This window comes from Ixodes scapularis, unplaced genomic scaffold, assembly GCF_016920785.2.
Source record: "Ixodes scapularis isolate PalLabHiFi unplaced genomic scaffold, ASM1692078v2 PGA_scaffold8__174_contigs__length_109621045, whole genome shotgun sequence".
Classification (NCBI taxonomy): domain Eukaryota; kingdom Metazoa; phylum Arthropoda; class Arachnida; order Ixodida; family Ixodidae; genus Ixodes; species Ixodes scapularis.
Genome location: NW_024609883.1, coordinates 95,808,600 through 95,824,248, shown reverse-complemented (window position 1 = coordinate 95,824,248; position 15,649 = coordinate 95,808,600). Strand labels below are relative to the sequence as shown.

Here is a 15,649-nt window from a genome sequence, read left to right as displayed (position 1 = left end):
GACTAGACTTAAACAACATGACGTCATTTTTTAATGCATATAGATATATACATTCAGCTGACATCTTTACATTTGGCGGCGGCTTGCGGCATCTGGCGAGTATTTTTATTTCTACCCTTTATCTGATGGATTTAAAGCCTAAGCTGAGAACATACCTGAGATAACGCCCCTACCTGAGATATTTATCATATATATTACCCGCGTAATAAAAATGACCATTACATACTGAATTCACAAAATAAAGTATGGACTTTTCTACGCCACCGCCCAATTCAAAACGTTTAGTTGCTTCTATACATCTAATTATTTTGCAAACATGTTTTATGTAATTTTAGACGTTATGAATTAAATTAAGTGTGTAAAAATAACCGATGTTTAACTTTTTATTTTCATTGTGCAGCGTTTGAGATATATCTGGCTATCTACAAACAAATCAACCTAGCAACCATACATTAAGATGGCGCCGCCCATCCGCCCAGAAAGTAAAACTCGATCGCTAGCAGCCGCTTCGCTTTCCTCTGCGCAGTAGGAAAAAGACTCGTCTACGGACCGCAGAAACGGTGCATAACCGTTACGTAAACACTCTTAAATGTAGCCAGTCACGTTCGCAGCACCGATGCTCTCCTTCATAACGCGTAGCCTTCGCGCAGCTGTGCGCTCGGCGCCAGCGCAAGTGTCGACCCAGCACCGCCGTCTCCAACACAGCGGAGAGGTGCAACCGGCCCAGCGCACACTGCTCTCCCTTCGGCCGTCCCAGTTCGTCGAGTTCCTCCGGTCTCGCAAAATTCAGCGATGCTTCGCCGTGTGGAACGGCGAGTCCGTCGTCACCTCGCACCCCGAGATCCAGGAGTTGGCGGATTGGATGAACACGGGCCGGGAGCGGCAGTTTCGCCGGCACGAGGCCCTGTTCATGCAGCTCGGGCTGCGCACGGGCTGTTTGCTCACGGCTTTCCTGTGGCGCACCGACCGCGGGCAGGCGGTGAGTTGTTTGCCACGTTTGCTGTCAAAACGAAACCGTTATAGCGCAACCAACGATAACGTCGGTGTTGGCAGTTTGCCGCAAGGTCGCTGGGCGCCCGTCAAGGCCACGTTACGGGCACGTAGATCCGCGATCGGCAGAAGAGTGATGTGATTGCTGCGCCATTTGCGCCAAACTGCGTCAAAGGGCAATTACCCTGCGACATCATGCTAAATTTAGCTAAGATGTGAGGAGCGCTAGCATTGCGCCAAAGCTCGATATCATTTTATTAATACTTAAAATAGTGCTCAGACCCGCTACACGGGATCATTATGGTAGGCTTATGCGAATTTTTGCAACTTTCGATTTTAGCTGCTAATCGCATATATTATCCTATTTGATTTCTCTGTGATAGTACTCCAAATTTTCGCAATATCCCTCATGTTCCTAGTCTGCTCTGGTGTGTACGTTAACTTCGTTGAGTGCGCTTCTCACCGCGCTCTCGTGTACTGCAGTGAAGCGACAACCGCGAGGTAATTACGTCTCAGTTTTGCTTATCTTGCTTCGCCGCAGTGCATCCGAGTGCTAAAGGAAAAGCATTCTCCCAGAGCGGGACGTTAAACACGCAAGACAATTTATATAAATTCTGCTCTATAGGTTTATTTTTATTTGAACTCTGTTGCTTAGTTATCTTTATATATGTTTTGTCCGTTCGAGGCACAGTAAATAAAATAAATTAAAACTGAAATAGGTGAAGCAGAAGAAGGAAGCTTGGGAACAACCTTAAAAACACTGGCTGGATTGTTTTAAGAAAACATACTTATCGTTCACATGCCGATCTCTGTTATTATGAGGTTCTACATGCCGGATGTCATTAATTCTCATAATTTAATGGCAAACTATTTTTTTTTTAAGTGAATTAAGAATTCATGTTTTATCACAACCTTTAGGAACTTGAATGAAATATCACTTTGTGTGCTCAAGATTATTTTGACATTATTTTAGTGCAATATAATATTTGGTTTACATTTTATTTCATACCTAAAATGACTATTCACAGCAGTCCATCCCATCCTTCATCGAACAGCATCTTGTTGCCATGCCTAGTGCTTCTATGAGCAACTAAATAGCCAGTTTTGTGTTTGAATAAATGAAACCTGCCATTGCACAGAAGTGTTAAGGCAAAGCATGCACGTTTTTCAGTTCGATAGGTCAACACACAAATCTGATATTCACAGTGGTATGAATAAAAATCAAGTGCGTGCTTATGCTCCAAAAGTACTTTTCGCTACTTCATAATGGACGTTTGGCTGCTCCAAAAGGTGCTACAAAATGTCTCGGGTCAATCGCGTCATAGGCAGGATTCCTGTTCTATATTCCGGCTTTCTGATTGGTCGTTGTGCAAATGGCGCGAAAGCATTGGGTGCAGCCACGGCAGAACAAGAGAGGGATCTGTGAATGGCACCGCCTTGCCTTGGGACAAGTGTGTCAAAGGTTGGCTCGCATTTCTGCCAAACTCTGTGAGATGGTGCAGCATGCGAGGGGCCAAGGAGAAGCAATCGAGGAACCGTTCTTATTCGCAAACGCATTTACAAGGCCGCGCAGCGGCCCCACATCGACAGTGCTCCTGCCAGGAAATGCGCAAAGACCGGGCAGACTTCTGTCGCCTTGGCTGGTCTCACTCAGCCATCTTTTTCTTTTTCCACCGTAGGTGTAGCAGCAATACGGGCGCTTATAAAACTTGAGGTTATTACACAGTACAAAATCATGAGAGGGAACCAGCAGATTTACTTAAATTTACGGGCAAAATGAATAAAAACAGCAAGGTCTGAAACCATACTGTCATTATTTTGAAGGTCCGTTGTTGTTTTAAGTTGATAAACCTTGTCAGTTTCACGTGGTCACTCCGCTGCAGATAGTGTTCTTCCAATAAGCCACTTAGGACGTACCTTACCGTCTTTTTCAGTACGGAGGCATACGGCTACAGCCGTACAACACCTTGGAGCAGTTACTTCAAGACGGTCTGCGACAGTCCACATTGCTTGGCGTGAAGGCTGCCCTGGCTGGAATATGGTATGCACCTTCCCAGCTCATGGACATTAACCTTTTTTTTTTGTATAGCACCACCTGAACACGCATTTCTTTATGCTGGCTAACCTACAAGCCAAGGAGGAGAGCAAATTGTCTGCTTCTTGCGCAGGAGTTGTGGTGACGTCAGAACGATGCGGAGTTCTGATTGGCTCTGATTGAAGGATAGTGAGTAGACCTCAAAGCAAGCTGACTTAAGGTCTACCCACTATCCTTCAATCACAACTAATTGGGGCTTGGCGTTCTGACGTCACCCGAACCCCTGCAAAAGAAGCAGACGAATTTGCGCTCCAGATAGATTTGATGCGGGTCACTTGTTGAGGGCTTGTTTCGTCAGCATTGGAGGGTTTTTCGGCAAGCATTGTACGGGGAGGAGTTGTAAGAACCAGCACATTTGGTGCTCCTGGCAAAATTCAAATTCCAAATGCACATACCTGTAAAGCAACTACGACGACCGTGCATTTTATATGTCCCGTACTAGCCTGTTCGTTGTCTGCACACTGGTTTACGAGCTTGTTCCCGGGTGGCTTGCTGAACGCCAAAACGCTGAGAACGCCGTAGTAGACGCTGGCAACGAGCAAGGTAGTTATAAGTAATAATTTTAACAAAATATATGAATGGTGACCACCTGGGAGCCAGTTCACAAATTAGTGTGCAGATGAGAAACACTAGGTGTAGGACGTAAGATTTAATCTTTAAATATGTGGTTTTCGGTTCTAGAAACTAATTATACACCATTACACTAAATTTGATAACCATATGCCAAGTAGTTACGTTGATGTAAAATATTTTCAATACATTGTAAGGCGGTAACAAAGTAACGAAGTTCAATGTATGAATGCACCTTGCATTCAAACATTGAACTTTTTCAAAACTGAAGTCCTCATTGAGAAAAAACTGTTTTCAAAAATGGATATAGGACAGATATACATCTCATATTTTGAGGTAATAACCCTTCTTCAAACTTTTACATTTGGGTTATAAAAAACTAGATAGCCCATAGTCCCACATTCCCCTTACTATATTCAAACAGTCAAAATGGTGCTTAAGGGCATCATTTGCATATCATAAATTTCTTAAAGGGACACTGACACTGACAGGGTATCTATGCTCGCCAATGTTTTTATTTGTGCATGACATATGAGAGCCCAACGACCCAGAACACAATTTGGGGCTCGAAATTTGTTTTCTTTCTGCCTGAAAACCACCGATCGAGAACTGGCCAGTTTGAGTCGCGCTCACTCTCTTCACCGTGGTCACGTGCCATTTTCTATTGGTCAGACGTACACAACCCCCAAAGATAATCAAATTTTTGGGTCATTGAAGACACACACTCAATGCTAAAAATAGAAAAAAATATGACACCCATTTTTTGTGGCTTGTAAAAAGCTGCAAAAACATTCATTGAAAAAAAAAAAAAAGTTGCACAGTTATGCGAGTTTTGGTAATTTTTTCCTCCTTTATATTTCCTCTTCCTCCCCAGTCCAATTTTAGTTTCAGTTTCAAGTAGTTGCATTAAAAGTACATGTGACGTTGTAGCAAAATATTGATTGGGTTAGTCTTCTGACACCGTAATGGACTGCTTGACAAAAAAAAACATTTTTGGTGTGTGTCAGTGTCCCTTTAACTAAGAGTGACACATCTTCTTATGCAGGTATGTAAAATTGTCCTACAGAGCTCTAAGTTTGCACAATACACCTACATCTGATGTTAAATCTCCCCTGCAAATTTCATTCCAATCACCTGAGTAGTTCAGAAGTTAAATCGCTAGCCAGTGTCCCCCCTTAATATTTCACCACCTCTTGAGCTGAGCTCTAAAAAAAATGGACAAAACACTTTGCGAAACGACGTTGTCTTGTCGGATTTTAAGTGCATTAAATATGCTGGTCCTTATGGCCGTTCCCTGTAGATCCCCCATCTTTCACCTTGAGATGAAGTGAGGAATGCTGGTGTTGTTGCAGGCTAGGTGGCGGAAAAGGCATCATCCCTCAGCCAGACGATCGACAGCATGTGCAGCCAGAGTTCCGTCAGGCACTGTTTTATGACTACGGGGACTTTCTATCCTCCCTCAACGGCTGTTATGGTGAGAACCACTTTTCAGGCTCTGCATCGTGCCTCCAGACGTTCAAAAGCCAAATCTGGGAGACTACAGAGTAATCCATCCATAGCCAGAGGTTGTGGAAACCGTCGGAAACATTTTTTCAAAGCGCCGACGAAAATCCAGGGCGACAGGAGAACCGAGAACAAACGGTGTCAGCAGTGCTTTTGTGCAGCTCGAAATTTTTCGTAGAAAGTGATCTGGCTTGGTAGAGCTATGCTGCAAACTTTAGGTACTCTAGACATGCGTATGGCAATTCGAAAGAATTAAATCCTCGCATCCAACGACCAGCCCATTTCCCCTATTCTTTGCGACACGTCAAGAGCACGGCCGCTCTGACGCGTCCAAGGGATTTATACAATCCCTTGGACGCGTCAGAGCGGCCGTGCTCTTGACGTGTCGCAAAGAATAGGGGAAATGGGCTGGTCGTTGGATGCGAGGATTTAATCGCAAACAAAAAATGTTTTTCATTTTTCTCTAACATAATTTCGACTGCACATGTTTAAGTTTTGTTCACCGTTGCCCCTGACACCACACACAGGTTTGCATCAGAATGTTCCTCATTTGCATCCTCACATTGTTGCTCAAGCTTAGGAAATGCAGGGCGTGGTTCGTGGCATCCACGTCTCTCGCATCGTGATTCGTCCCTCTGCGTTCTTATAGGCCCACGCTGCGACCTCATTAGATGCGCAGTGAGGACGATACGCTCGAGACTCGCCATGCAGCTGCGTCTCTTAAACCATCTGCGACTATAGTAGGTGTTATCTCTTACGGCAATGGCCGTTATTGGCAAGCTTTTGCGGCGTGCCCCGTATGTGTGTTTCATCGTGGCCCATTAAATTTAGCAGGAATTTAGTGTCGTGCCACGTCCTAGCGTCATACAAATGCCGTGCACGAAATTTAGAGGTTCGCTAAATCTAAACGCAGCAGCGGAAAGGCCCGTTCACACGCTTGCATTTGCTTAGGACTGGGTTCTTGCTATCTCCCATGACGGGAAAACACGCTGGTACGCTGGCACCTTCTACGAGGCGACCCTGGAACTGCATTTCGCTAGAGCAAAAGTTTTGCGGTACTTGCAAGATGAAATTTAGATACTGACCACGAGAAACGGTCGTTTGTGAGGTTTTTGAAAGATTATTGAGCCAATCAAGAAAGAAGGACGCTTGAAAAAAATAAGGAAATATACAGAATTGCCAAGTGTTCCAACGGCACCCCGATAGATGGGGGCCACAGTGTCCCCTTGCAAGAGATTTTAAGAGGTTTCGAGGAACATGGTCGCAGGTAGTCGCAAGTGTGCGAACCAGCCTTAACCGTGGGCAGTGGTTTGCAGTGTCTCGGTCGTCGCTGCAGTTAATTTACGAGACGCTGCAGAGAACCAAGAAGTTGTATTTTTTGGCATACGTCGGGGCAGTGTTGGCTTTGCTTCGTCCATTTCGCCGGACCACGACTTCTTCGCATCTTCGAGAGTGTACTCTGGATGTTTTTCCAGTGGCCGGTCTGGACGTCGGAGTGAATTCTCAGGACATGGCCAATGTCCACATGCGTACCCGGTGGGCGGTCAACGTGCCAGGCGACATGGGAGGCTCGGGAAACGCAGCACCTCTCATCGCCAAGGGTGGGCAAGTCATACCCTCTGCTGCGCCCTCGTCGATTGGGGAAGTCCCGATGCAGGGAGAAATGGAGGGAACACATCCTGGGATGCTGCTGCGGAAAATACGAGTGTGTGGAGTGCTCGCCAAACTTGTATGGAACGCACAAACATGGAGCCACCTCGGTGGCTTTGAGGCTAAGCGCCAGCTTGCGGAGTCACAGGTGGTGGATTGGAATACCAATCGAGGTGCCCGCAATTCGACAGAGGCTCGTGCGGCGAAGGCGCCGCCGCGTTACCGAGCTCTCGGTTGCACATCAAAAGATCCCCGGGTGGTTGAACTTGACGCCCAGTCCTCTGCCGGGGCATGCCAGTTTCCCTTCATTGGTCCGGCACGAAGATCCCCAAGTTTGAGTTTGACACACAAACTGGGTCCTATCTCGTGGGAGCACTATCCTGATGGCAGCCGAAGAACTGGTCCACAATGTAGCGCTCGCCGGAATAGCCCGAGCAAAGGTGGCCGCTCGCTCGAGGTCGAAAGGCCGGCTGGACTGGGGACGATGCGGCTATCTTGCCTGCCGTGCCATCTACACTTTTTGCCAAGCCCTTGCACTCTGATGCACAGGTGGCTGCCAAAAACGCACTGTCCTTGGTCTGGCTGCCCTTTCGACCTCGAGGAAGCGGCATCCCTGCTCGAGCCGCCCCATCGAGCACTATATTGTGAAGCAAAACCTTGGCTGCAGCTAGAATGGTACTCGCACTAGATAAGACATGGTTTGTATGTTCCATATAACTTTGGTGAGCATCGCGCACTGTGTGACACCGTTAGCGCAATGTGACGTTGGCGCTATTTCAAATTTTACTCGGATGTGGCACAGGAGTATGCCAGACTTCAGTGTTTCGGTGGAGGCCCTGAGTTAGCGCTTTCAACCATATTGCTAGTTTGAATACTTAATTCCAAGAAAGAAACATAAAAAAATGGTGATTGCTTGTTGGTACTAACGGTGTTGCGCTATGTGCAACTGGCACTCGACGCTCTTATTTTTTGCAAAGATTTATGCAGCTCGACTTTGTGCTAGTTTTGATTCAAAGGGTGTCACGATTTGATTTGTGTGGTCACTACTGCATGCAAGACTTAGAACAGGGGCTCTGAAACATTTTGACCTTGAGGAACCCCCACCTGCCTTTAATGGCAGCCGAGGAGCCTCTCAACAGTGATGCAGCAAAGCAGTTCAGAAGCCTAAAGACCTCGTAAACAATGACGGGCATATAAGGGAGGTCTTGCCTAATATTTATGTATCAGCGATTGGCTCAGATCTGCTGAAATACTTAGGGACGGTCGAGGAAATTTTGGAGCTTGGAGAACCCCTGAGGTACTCTGGGGACCCAGTTTGAGAAACCATGACCTAGAGTAAAAGGAAACGCTTAAATATACAGGTATTTCCACGAAAGATGCCAACTACGGCAGCTGCACATTTCTTCGCAAAAATGGAAGCTCTGCGACTTGCCCACGTTCTATGCACGTTTCTGTTTTGGAGTTCGCCTGGGTTGCTGCATTGGTTCCTGTGCACAATTTTCTGTATGACCTCTTCTTTTGTTGTTAATGGCGTCCTTGCGCTCGTTGCCTCAGGAGTTGTGTGTGCCCTGGAGGCAGCTCTGGAGCACGGCCAGCTGGGCTCCCTGCGAGGCAAGAGCGTCTGCGTGCAAGGGGCGGGGAGCATCGGTGAGTTGCCACCGATGTCGGAATTAACGACAGACCGATTTAGTGCTGGCACTGGAAGCTAGTTGTTGGCACTGTCCCTTATCAACTCTAGCACATCTTAGGTCCGGACAAACGGGTGTGTGCAACAGCAAAAGTGTTACCATCTCGAATGCATAAAAATGAATTGTCTCGGACTAGCCCAGCCTGTTTATTTATTATAACCTCTTTTATACCTAACACACCTCGTTTGGAAAGAGCCTGTTCTCCCCTTGTGTACAGTCTAAAAGGCGCACAGGTCACAACTGGTTCTCAAAACATACTAATCCAAGTTTTACAACCTTAATTTGTGTGTGGTTACATCAGAAAATTGAAACAGAAGATGAACAAGAATCGTGTTCATCTTCTGTTTCGCTGCTGCTGCTTATTTATAGTCGAGAAGTGGGCAGATTCAACCTTACCTGATGTGATATAACATTTCTTCAAATGTGCAGGTCGCGAGATCATGCTGAGCCTAGTGGACCAGGGTATCTCCCAGCTGCACGTGACGGATGTCCATCAGAAGCGGGTGGACGACGCCTACGACCTCCTCGCTGGGCGGGTATGCATGTTGCCAGAGGGGTCTGTTTTTATTTTCCTTGCTTCTGCTTTTGTGTCATGAGGTTTGATGAGCACTATTTGCATCTGGGAGCCTGGCAACCCTTTGGCCAACAAATGCATTAGGAGCTCAGTTTGTGAGGCCAATTCCCAGAGTTGTCATTTATCCCTGCTTGTCTGCACATGCGTGCTTTGTATGTTTTACTCTTGTCGTTTTACCATACACTCGTATTCCCTATACTTTGACTCTTTATTCTCCAGGCTATTTATCCTTTACTCTTTGGCACCATACCAGAAAAGCACTTTGAAGCTGTAGTGCGTTTACACTTTCAGAAGGACAAATGTCTCTCTGAAATATCTATCAAGCAGAGCATCTGTTGCTGTTTGAATTTTCTGTCAATGTTTATAACTTCCTATTATGACGGGAAAAACGGTGGACAGGATACAGAAGTAGAAAAAAGTTCCATCCTAAACAAAAAAAAGTGACAACCTATTCATGTAAAGAACATTCCTATACAACTGCCTTTCATTTAAATTTATTTAAAAATAAATAAAAACAAGCAAGCCCTCTTTGAACACGAGCAGATAACATTGTTTCTACCATTATCCTTTTCTTTGTTTTCTGTGTAAGAAAGCGCAAATGATTGACTCTTGCACAAGGCCTTCCACGTGTGAAGAACGTTCAAAGCCTCGAACTATTCGACTGGCACAAACATTCAGTCGTGGTTCCTGTCTCGTCTGTTCCTCGTTTGCTTAGGGCAAAAACATTTGTTGTTCCAGTTGGGCAGTCGTCTCAAGGTCACGAGGGTCCCCGTGGGCGATGTGAGCATCCTCAAGGAGAAGTGTGACATCCTGGTGCCCTGCGCTATCCCCCACGTGAGTGAAAAACCTACCCAAGACTCCATCAAGGCAGTTTCCAGGGGGCCTTGAAACTCGGATGTATTGCGCCAGGCAACCAAACGCCTTAAAAAACTCTGTTCCAAGAGCAGTGGCACACTGACGAGGGGGGGGGGGGGAGTTTGTTTGGTAGTTCATACCCCCCCCCCCCCCCCCCCCCCCCCGCGAGCTCTTTTTTTTTCTTGACGTTGTTGGTTGGTAGGGCAAAAGCAAAGGAGACATTTCTGCCTGATAGGTTGGAATTTTTCTGAAATTCTGTCTGTTCACTTCACTTGCTATCATCATCGGATTGGAGTGTTGGAGATGTATGAGAATTAACATACTTTACCTCATTATGGCTAGTCAGCATACATTCATAATACTTTCTTCTGTAGCACTGAAAGTGGGTGTAGAGGGAAATGGTCTTGGGACAACTAATTCCAAATGCAAGGTAAAAAAAAAAAATCCCCTGATTGCAATGAGAATAAAGTACAGCAGGGTGAATTCATTAAATAAAAATATATTCTTCCTCGAGTAAAAAAAAGACACAGAAAACACACTCGATTGGCCTTTTTTGTTACCAAACTTGCATATAGAAAAGGACGAAAAAAAATTAAAGCTGTTTACAACTCCCTGTAATGCCGAATTAGAGCGCAGCTCTTGAGGAGGAGGAGGGAAGGGTACTGAGGGTCACGGGTCACGTGACCTCGGGGGGGGGGGGGGGGGGTCACGTGACCTTGGGTGGTCACGTGATCTGGGGGGAGGGTCACGTGATCTTGGGGGGTCATGTGACCTTGGGTGGGGGGAAAACCTCGGGTACCTTTGGTGACCCCCTTCCCGAGGTCACCGAAGGTACCCGAGGTCCTCCCGAGGTACTCCCGAAGGTACCCGAGGTCCTCCTGAGGTTCTCTCGAAGGAATCCGAGGTCGTCCTGAGGTCGTCCCGAAGGAACCTGAGGTCCTCCTGAGGTCTTCTTGAAGGAACCCGAGGTCCTCCCGAAGGAACTCGAGGTCCTCCTGAAGGAACCCGAGGTCCTCTTGAAGGAACCCGAGGTCCTCCCGAAGAAACCCAAGGTCCTCCCGAAGGAACCCGAGGTCCTCCCGAGGTCCTCCCAAAGGTACCCGAGGTTCTCCCGAGATCCTTTGGGAGGACCTCGGGCTCCTTCGGGAAAATTTACCCATAATGCACCGCGCAATTACGCCGACAACGACGCCGACAGTGACGCCGCAACCGCTCAAGCCGGAAACGGGCGCCTAAGAGCTGCGCTTTAAAAAATGGAAGACATTTACAACTCCCTGTAATGCCGAATGAGAGCGCAGCTCTTGAGGTGGAGGGGAAGGGTAAGAGAAAAGGGTATGCCCCTTCCCCTCCTCCTCTCCCCCTCCTTCCCTCTTTCCCTCCCCCCTCGTGACGTCACTCGTGACCCTCGTGACTGTAGTCACCCTCGTGATGACTGTAGTCACCCTCGTGAAGTCACTCGTCAAGGCCTCGTGAAGGTATTGAAGGTCACGTGAAAGTTGTGACCTTCACAAGTGACCTTTGCGACGTCACTCGTAACCCTCGTGACTGTAGTGACGTCACTTGTGACCCTCGTGACGTCACGTGTGACGTCATTATGGGAAATGTCGCATAATGCAATGTGTGGGTCACGAGTGAGACCTGCGCATTGCATTATGGGACGTTTCCCATTATGCAACTTGCGGGACGCTCGTGACGTCACTCGTGAGCCTCGTGACGTCAATATGGGAAACGTCCCATAATGCAACGCGCATATCACGAGCGAGACCCGCGCGTCACATTATGGGACGTTTCCCATAATGCAACGCGCAATTACGCAGACGCCAATGGCGACGCCGCTCTAGCGTGAAGTGGACGCCTAAGAGCTGAGCTCTAAAATGAAAGTGGCAAACTAAAAAGAAAACTATATGCCAAAGTTAAAAAGTAGTGGAATAGTCATGACGGATTCAAATTTCTAAATTATCCACAACCGCTGTGTACAACCGAAAAGGTATGTAAAAAAATGCTGCCTGCTTTCGCAGTGGTCTGCGAGAAATTATTTGGGAAAAACACCCTTGATGGGAGCTTCATTACCTATACTTTGGATGCACGCACTCATTCATACAGGTGGCGTGCTCCTTTAAAGATGTGCATTGTGCAGGCGAGCATGTGTGCACATTCATGAGGAGAAGCGACAGTATGCTGCCGGGTTGCCAACAACAAAAACTAATTACGGGAAAAAAGACAGACGAAGAAAACAAGATTTCTCTGTCTCTCTCTCTCTTGCTCACTGCTGAAAATGAAGGTCACCTTGCTGGCACTGCCCTGGAAGATGATTTTGTACGCACATTCCAAATCGTATAAACACACAAACAAACATACGCACATCTTTCAGCATTTGTGTCTCCCCCCCTGTGGTTTCCCCCCAACCCCTCAAACAAACTTCTAAAAATATTGCTGCTGATAGTACAAAAAAATAATAATACCGCTTGACTTGGACTGGCTTGTAGACTTGAACGCAATGCCCTAAAAAAGAGGGGTGCACTTTCCCTGTGCTAGCTCCCTTAACTGAAATAAACAATGTGTCACTGAAATACTTTCATGCTGCATGCTCGCAAACCGGCATGCACGTTATAAAAAGTGGGGATTTTTAGGACGCATGTGAATATAATTAGGGACAACCTCACACAGTGGGTCTATCCCACAACAAAGATGCTGCCTGTTAGTCCGACGTCGCTCTGAAAGCAATAGACCACCCCTCAGATACAGAAATGGCTCTTCCTTTGTCAAACGCAAGCTCGGAGACTGGCTCGCAAACACATCTGGACTGTCGCTTGCCTCAAACTTTGGCAACAAATAAAGAACGGTCTGTTTTCAAAAGGTTGTTTTTTTCTGCCTAGAAAAGGGGAGTAGCCCATTAAAGTTGCAAAAAAGCGGGGGCAGCTACGATTGGGTAGGACAAAAAGGCGGTCCCCTTGGTGCGTGACAAGCAGCCTCTTGATCCGCTGAGATTTTGAAGGATCCCGTGAACAAGCCCAGGGTTACTGCACATAGATATTGTTGAATTTCTTCGCTCCGTCTCTGTCCTCTTTCTTATTGCTATCTCGTTCTTTACCTCCCTCTCCTCATCTCTTTCTCTCTCACTTTATTTTCGCATTTTCTTTCTATTATTTTTTTCAGGCCCATTGGAACACTATAATTTGTTGTGCATCGATGCCACCCGCTGCAACTTTTTCCCGAGCGCCATTGCTGTCGTGTAAATCTGAGAGTCCAGGATGAGTTACACATACCACCTAAAGCTGCCTGAAGCGACAGTCAAACACAATGCTTACCTGCTTCTAAAAAAAAAGAGTCGAGATTTGGATACAACAGGAATTTGCATCAACGCCGGTATGTGCAACTCCAAGATTCGTGAACCGGTACACGCTATCGTATTCAGCAGAATCATCTGATCAATCTGTCAGTGCCGAGCCTTTTTCCAATGCCTCCATCACCTCGGAATATACACCGGCAAGTCAGTAAGTGGGACTATTTCGGGATCGTTACCCTTCTGTTGCCAATTTTATTCATTTTCAGGTAATTACAATATTAGAAGTTTTTTTCATTAGGACGACTTAAATTACTTAGATTACGAGTTTTCTTCTCATACACAATGGCCATGGGAGGCGTGGACATGCAGTAATACAGCACTGGGAGGACATGTGGTTGGCTCCGACAGCTTGCATTGGGTCGCAGGAGCCGTAGCCTTTGTCGTCTGCGAAGTTATGTGGGATGGAGTATACGGTAAACAACTTGGTTTCCATAAAGACCTATGTTTCGCCAATTTTGCGATTTGAAAATAATAACGAAAAATTTGTCCTGCGAATAATTTACCCCATGGTAATGAATACACCACGCATCATCAAGATTTGTGCCGGCAAAATATAATTCCTAAACTGGTTGATTTCTGAGTTGCACATGCAGCAAGACAATCTCAACACAGCACGTCGAAGTTCATGTAATCACAAGCGATAGCTCGAAAATAAATAACTAAAAAAAATTCTCTAAAATATTTGCATAGCTTTCCTAACCCTTCCCCCTGGGCCCAAAGAAGATCGGTTATACAGTTTTCCAGAAACCCCCCAGACGAATATCCTGGGTACATTTATGTCCAAGAGAGTGTTCTTCTGAAGTAGTACTTCTAATCCTAAGGTGGATGGAGCTTCAAGTGAGTTCCTAAGCTCCATTGTGGGAGTTTCAAAACTCCCACAACAAGGTTTCGGGACTCCCTTAAAACTCCAGTGGGACCACCTACTTCAGGAGTACCTATAAAGGGCACTTTGGTAACTCACTTGAAGGAGTTCTGTAGATAATTTTTTTTTTAATCAGATGGTTGCTTGGCGCAATACCCCGAGGGAGTTTATAAAAAGTTTAAAGTGAACACCTAAAAAGTTTGTTCGTTTGGACAAACCGAAGTGACATCTTTATTATCAACTCTCCCAAGGAAGTGACAAGGCACCCAGCTTCTGCCCTTAGTCATTAAAGAGAAACTTCTTTAGGAATTCCTTTTTAGTCCCTTTTAAGTACAATTCTCAAATGTCCTGAAACTTGCATTGGCAAGTTATTATACTTGACGAAGTGATCCTATACTTCGTTCACCCCCTAGTGAACTGTGCGCGTACACAGAAAACAAGGTCAGGTGATTGAAGGGAGGACATTGATTATTCCGGCGAGTACATAGCCCCCACCACACTGTCAGCTTGGGGGTGAATGGGGTTTAGCTGGTGGCACATGCTCTTAAATGCCTTGAAACTTACTCATGCAAGTGTGGCGTCTCTGCTTGCAGGTGGGGCACGAAAGGTCGACTTGAAGTTTTCAAACGCTGTCTTTTTCTGTCGCTGTCATGCGTGACTTTAAAGTTGCCCCTACCCTTGCAGGTCCTAAGCCCACAGACCATTCCAAGCCTAGGAGCCCAGGTGGTCTGTGGACCAGTCAACGAACAGCGAGTCTCGGACGACGACTGTCAGCTGTTACAGGACCACGGTGTCCTCTACGTGCCCGAATACCTCTTCAACCGCATGGTATGTCCCATCCAACAAAGTTGCCATTCCCTTCAAAACAATTATTTGTCATTTCAAGGGTTTGCCTACTACCTAGGTTGCCATCTGTATGTCATGATCCTGTGATGGATAGCAGGATGATGAAAGGAAAATTAGCTGAGGCGACTTGTTGACCAAAATGGAATTCTTGGGATGTCCTGCGATGCGATGTACAGTGTGGCCCGAGCCACTAGCCCGATTTTCTATAAATACTACGGTTCCTTTCATCAGCACTAGGTAAAAAGATAGAAGGAGGCTCTCTTCAGCCTTTGCTATCAGTGTACAAATCGTTTCAATATTAAATGTTGGACAGAGCTATTTCGAAGGTATCACAAAGATAGGAGTGTTTAAACAGGTTAAATCTATCCTTCAGATTGGGCACCGAATCTGCATTTATCTCAAAATCGCTTTCAGCTGTTCCTCAGCTCTTCACGTGAGGGGGCTCTTTCTCCGTTCCCAGCCATCAAAAGGAAATTTGCAACTCGAGAAACATTCAGTGACTGCCTCGTATGAACAGTGGCTTCACAAGTGTTATCTGCAATCGCAGGCTGTGGTGAACTCGGCGTACGAGTGGTACGGGAGGCTTCAAGAGGACCCCGAACTAGAGAAGCACTTTGGCAACTCCTGGGAACATTCGGTGAGCATGTATTCTTCTTCAACTCATAGCTCC

At 46.3% G+C, this 15,649-nt stretch overlaps 1 protein-coding gene across 1 annotated transcript in view; it reads left to right on the top strand.

Annotated features, from left to right (window-relative positions):
* Positions 1-70: 70 nt before the first annotated feature.
* Positions 71-15,649, top strand: part of LOC120839946 (leucine dehydrogenase) — a 23,406-nt gene continuing 7,827 nt past the window's right edge. The window contains exons 1-9 of the mRNA XM_040210349.3: positions 71-979; positions 2,925-3,031; positions 5,008-5,129; positions 6,634-6,759; positions 8,363-8,455; positions 8,926-9,032; positions 9,809-9,904; positions 14,818-14,961; positions 15,527-15,616. Of these exons, the coding sequence (XP_040066283.1) occupies positions 617-979; positions 2,925-3,031; positions 5,008-5,129; positions 6,634-6,759; positions 8,363-8,455; positions 8,926-9,032; positions 9,809-9,904; positions 14,818-14,961; positions 15,527-15,616 (1,248 nt within the window). The 5' untranslated portion in view covers positions 71-616. The remainder of the gene's footprint in view (positions 980-2,924; positions 3,032-5,007; positions 5,130-6,633; positions 6,760-8,362; positions 8,456-8,925; positions 9,033-9,808; positions 9,905-14,817; positions 14,962-15,526; positions 15,617-15,649) is intronic.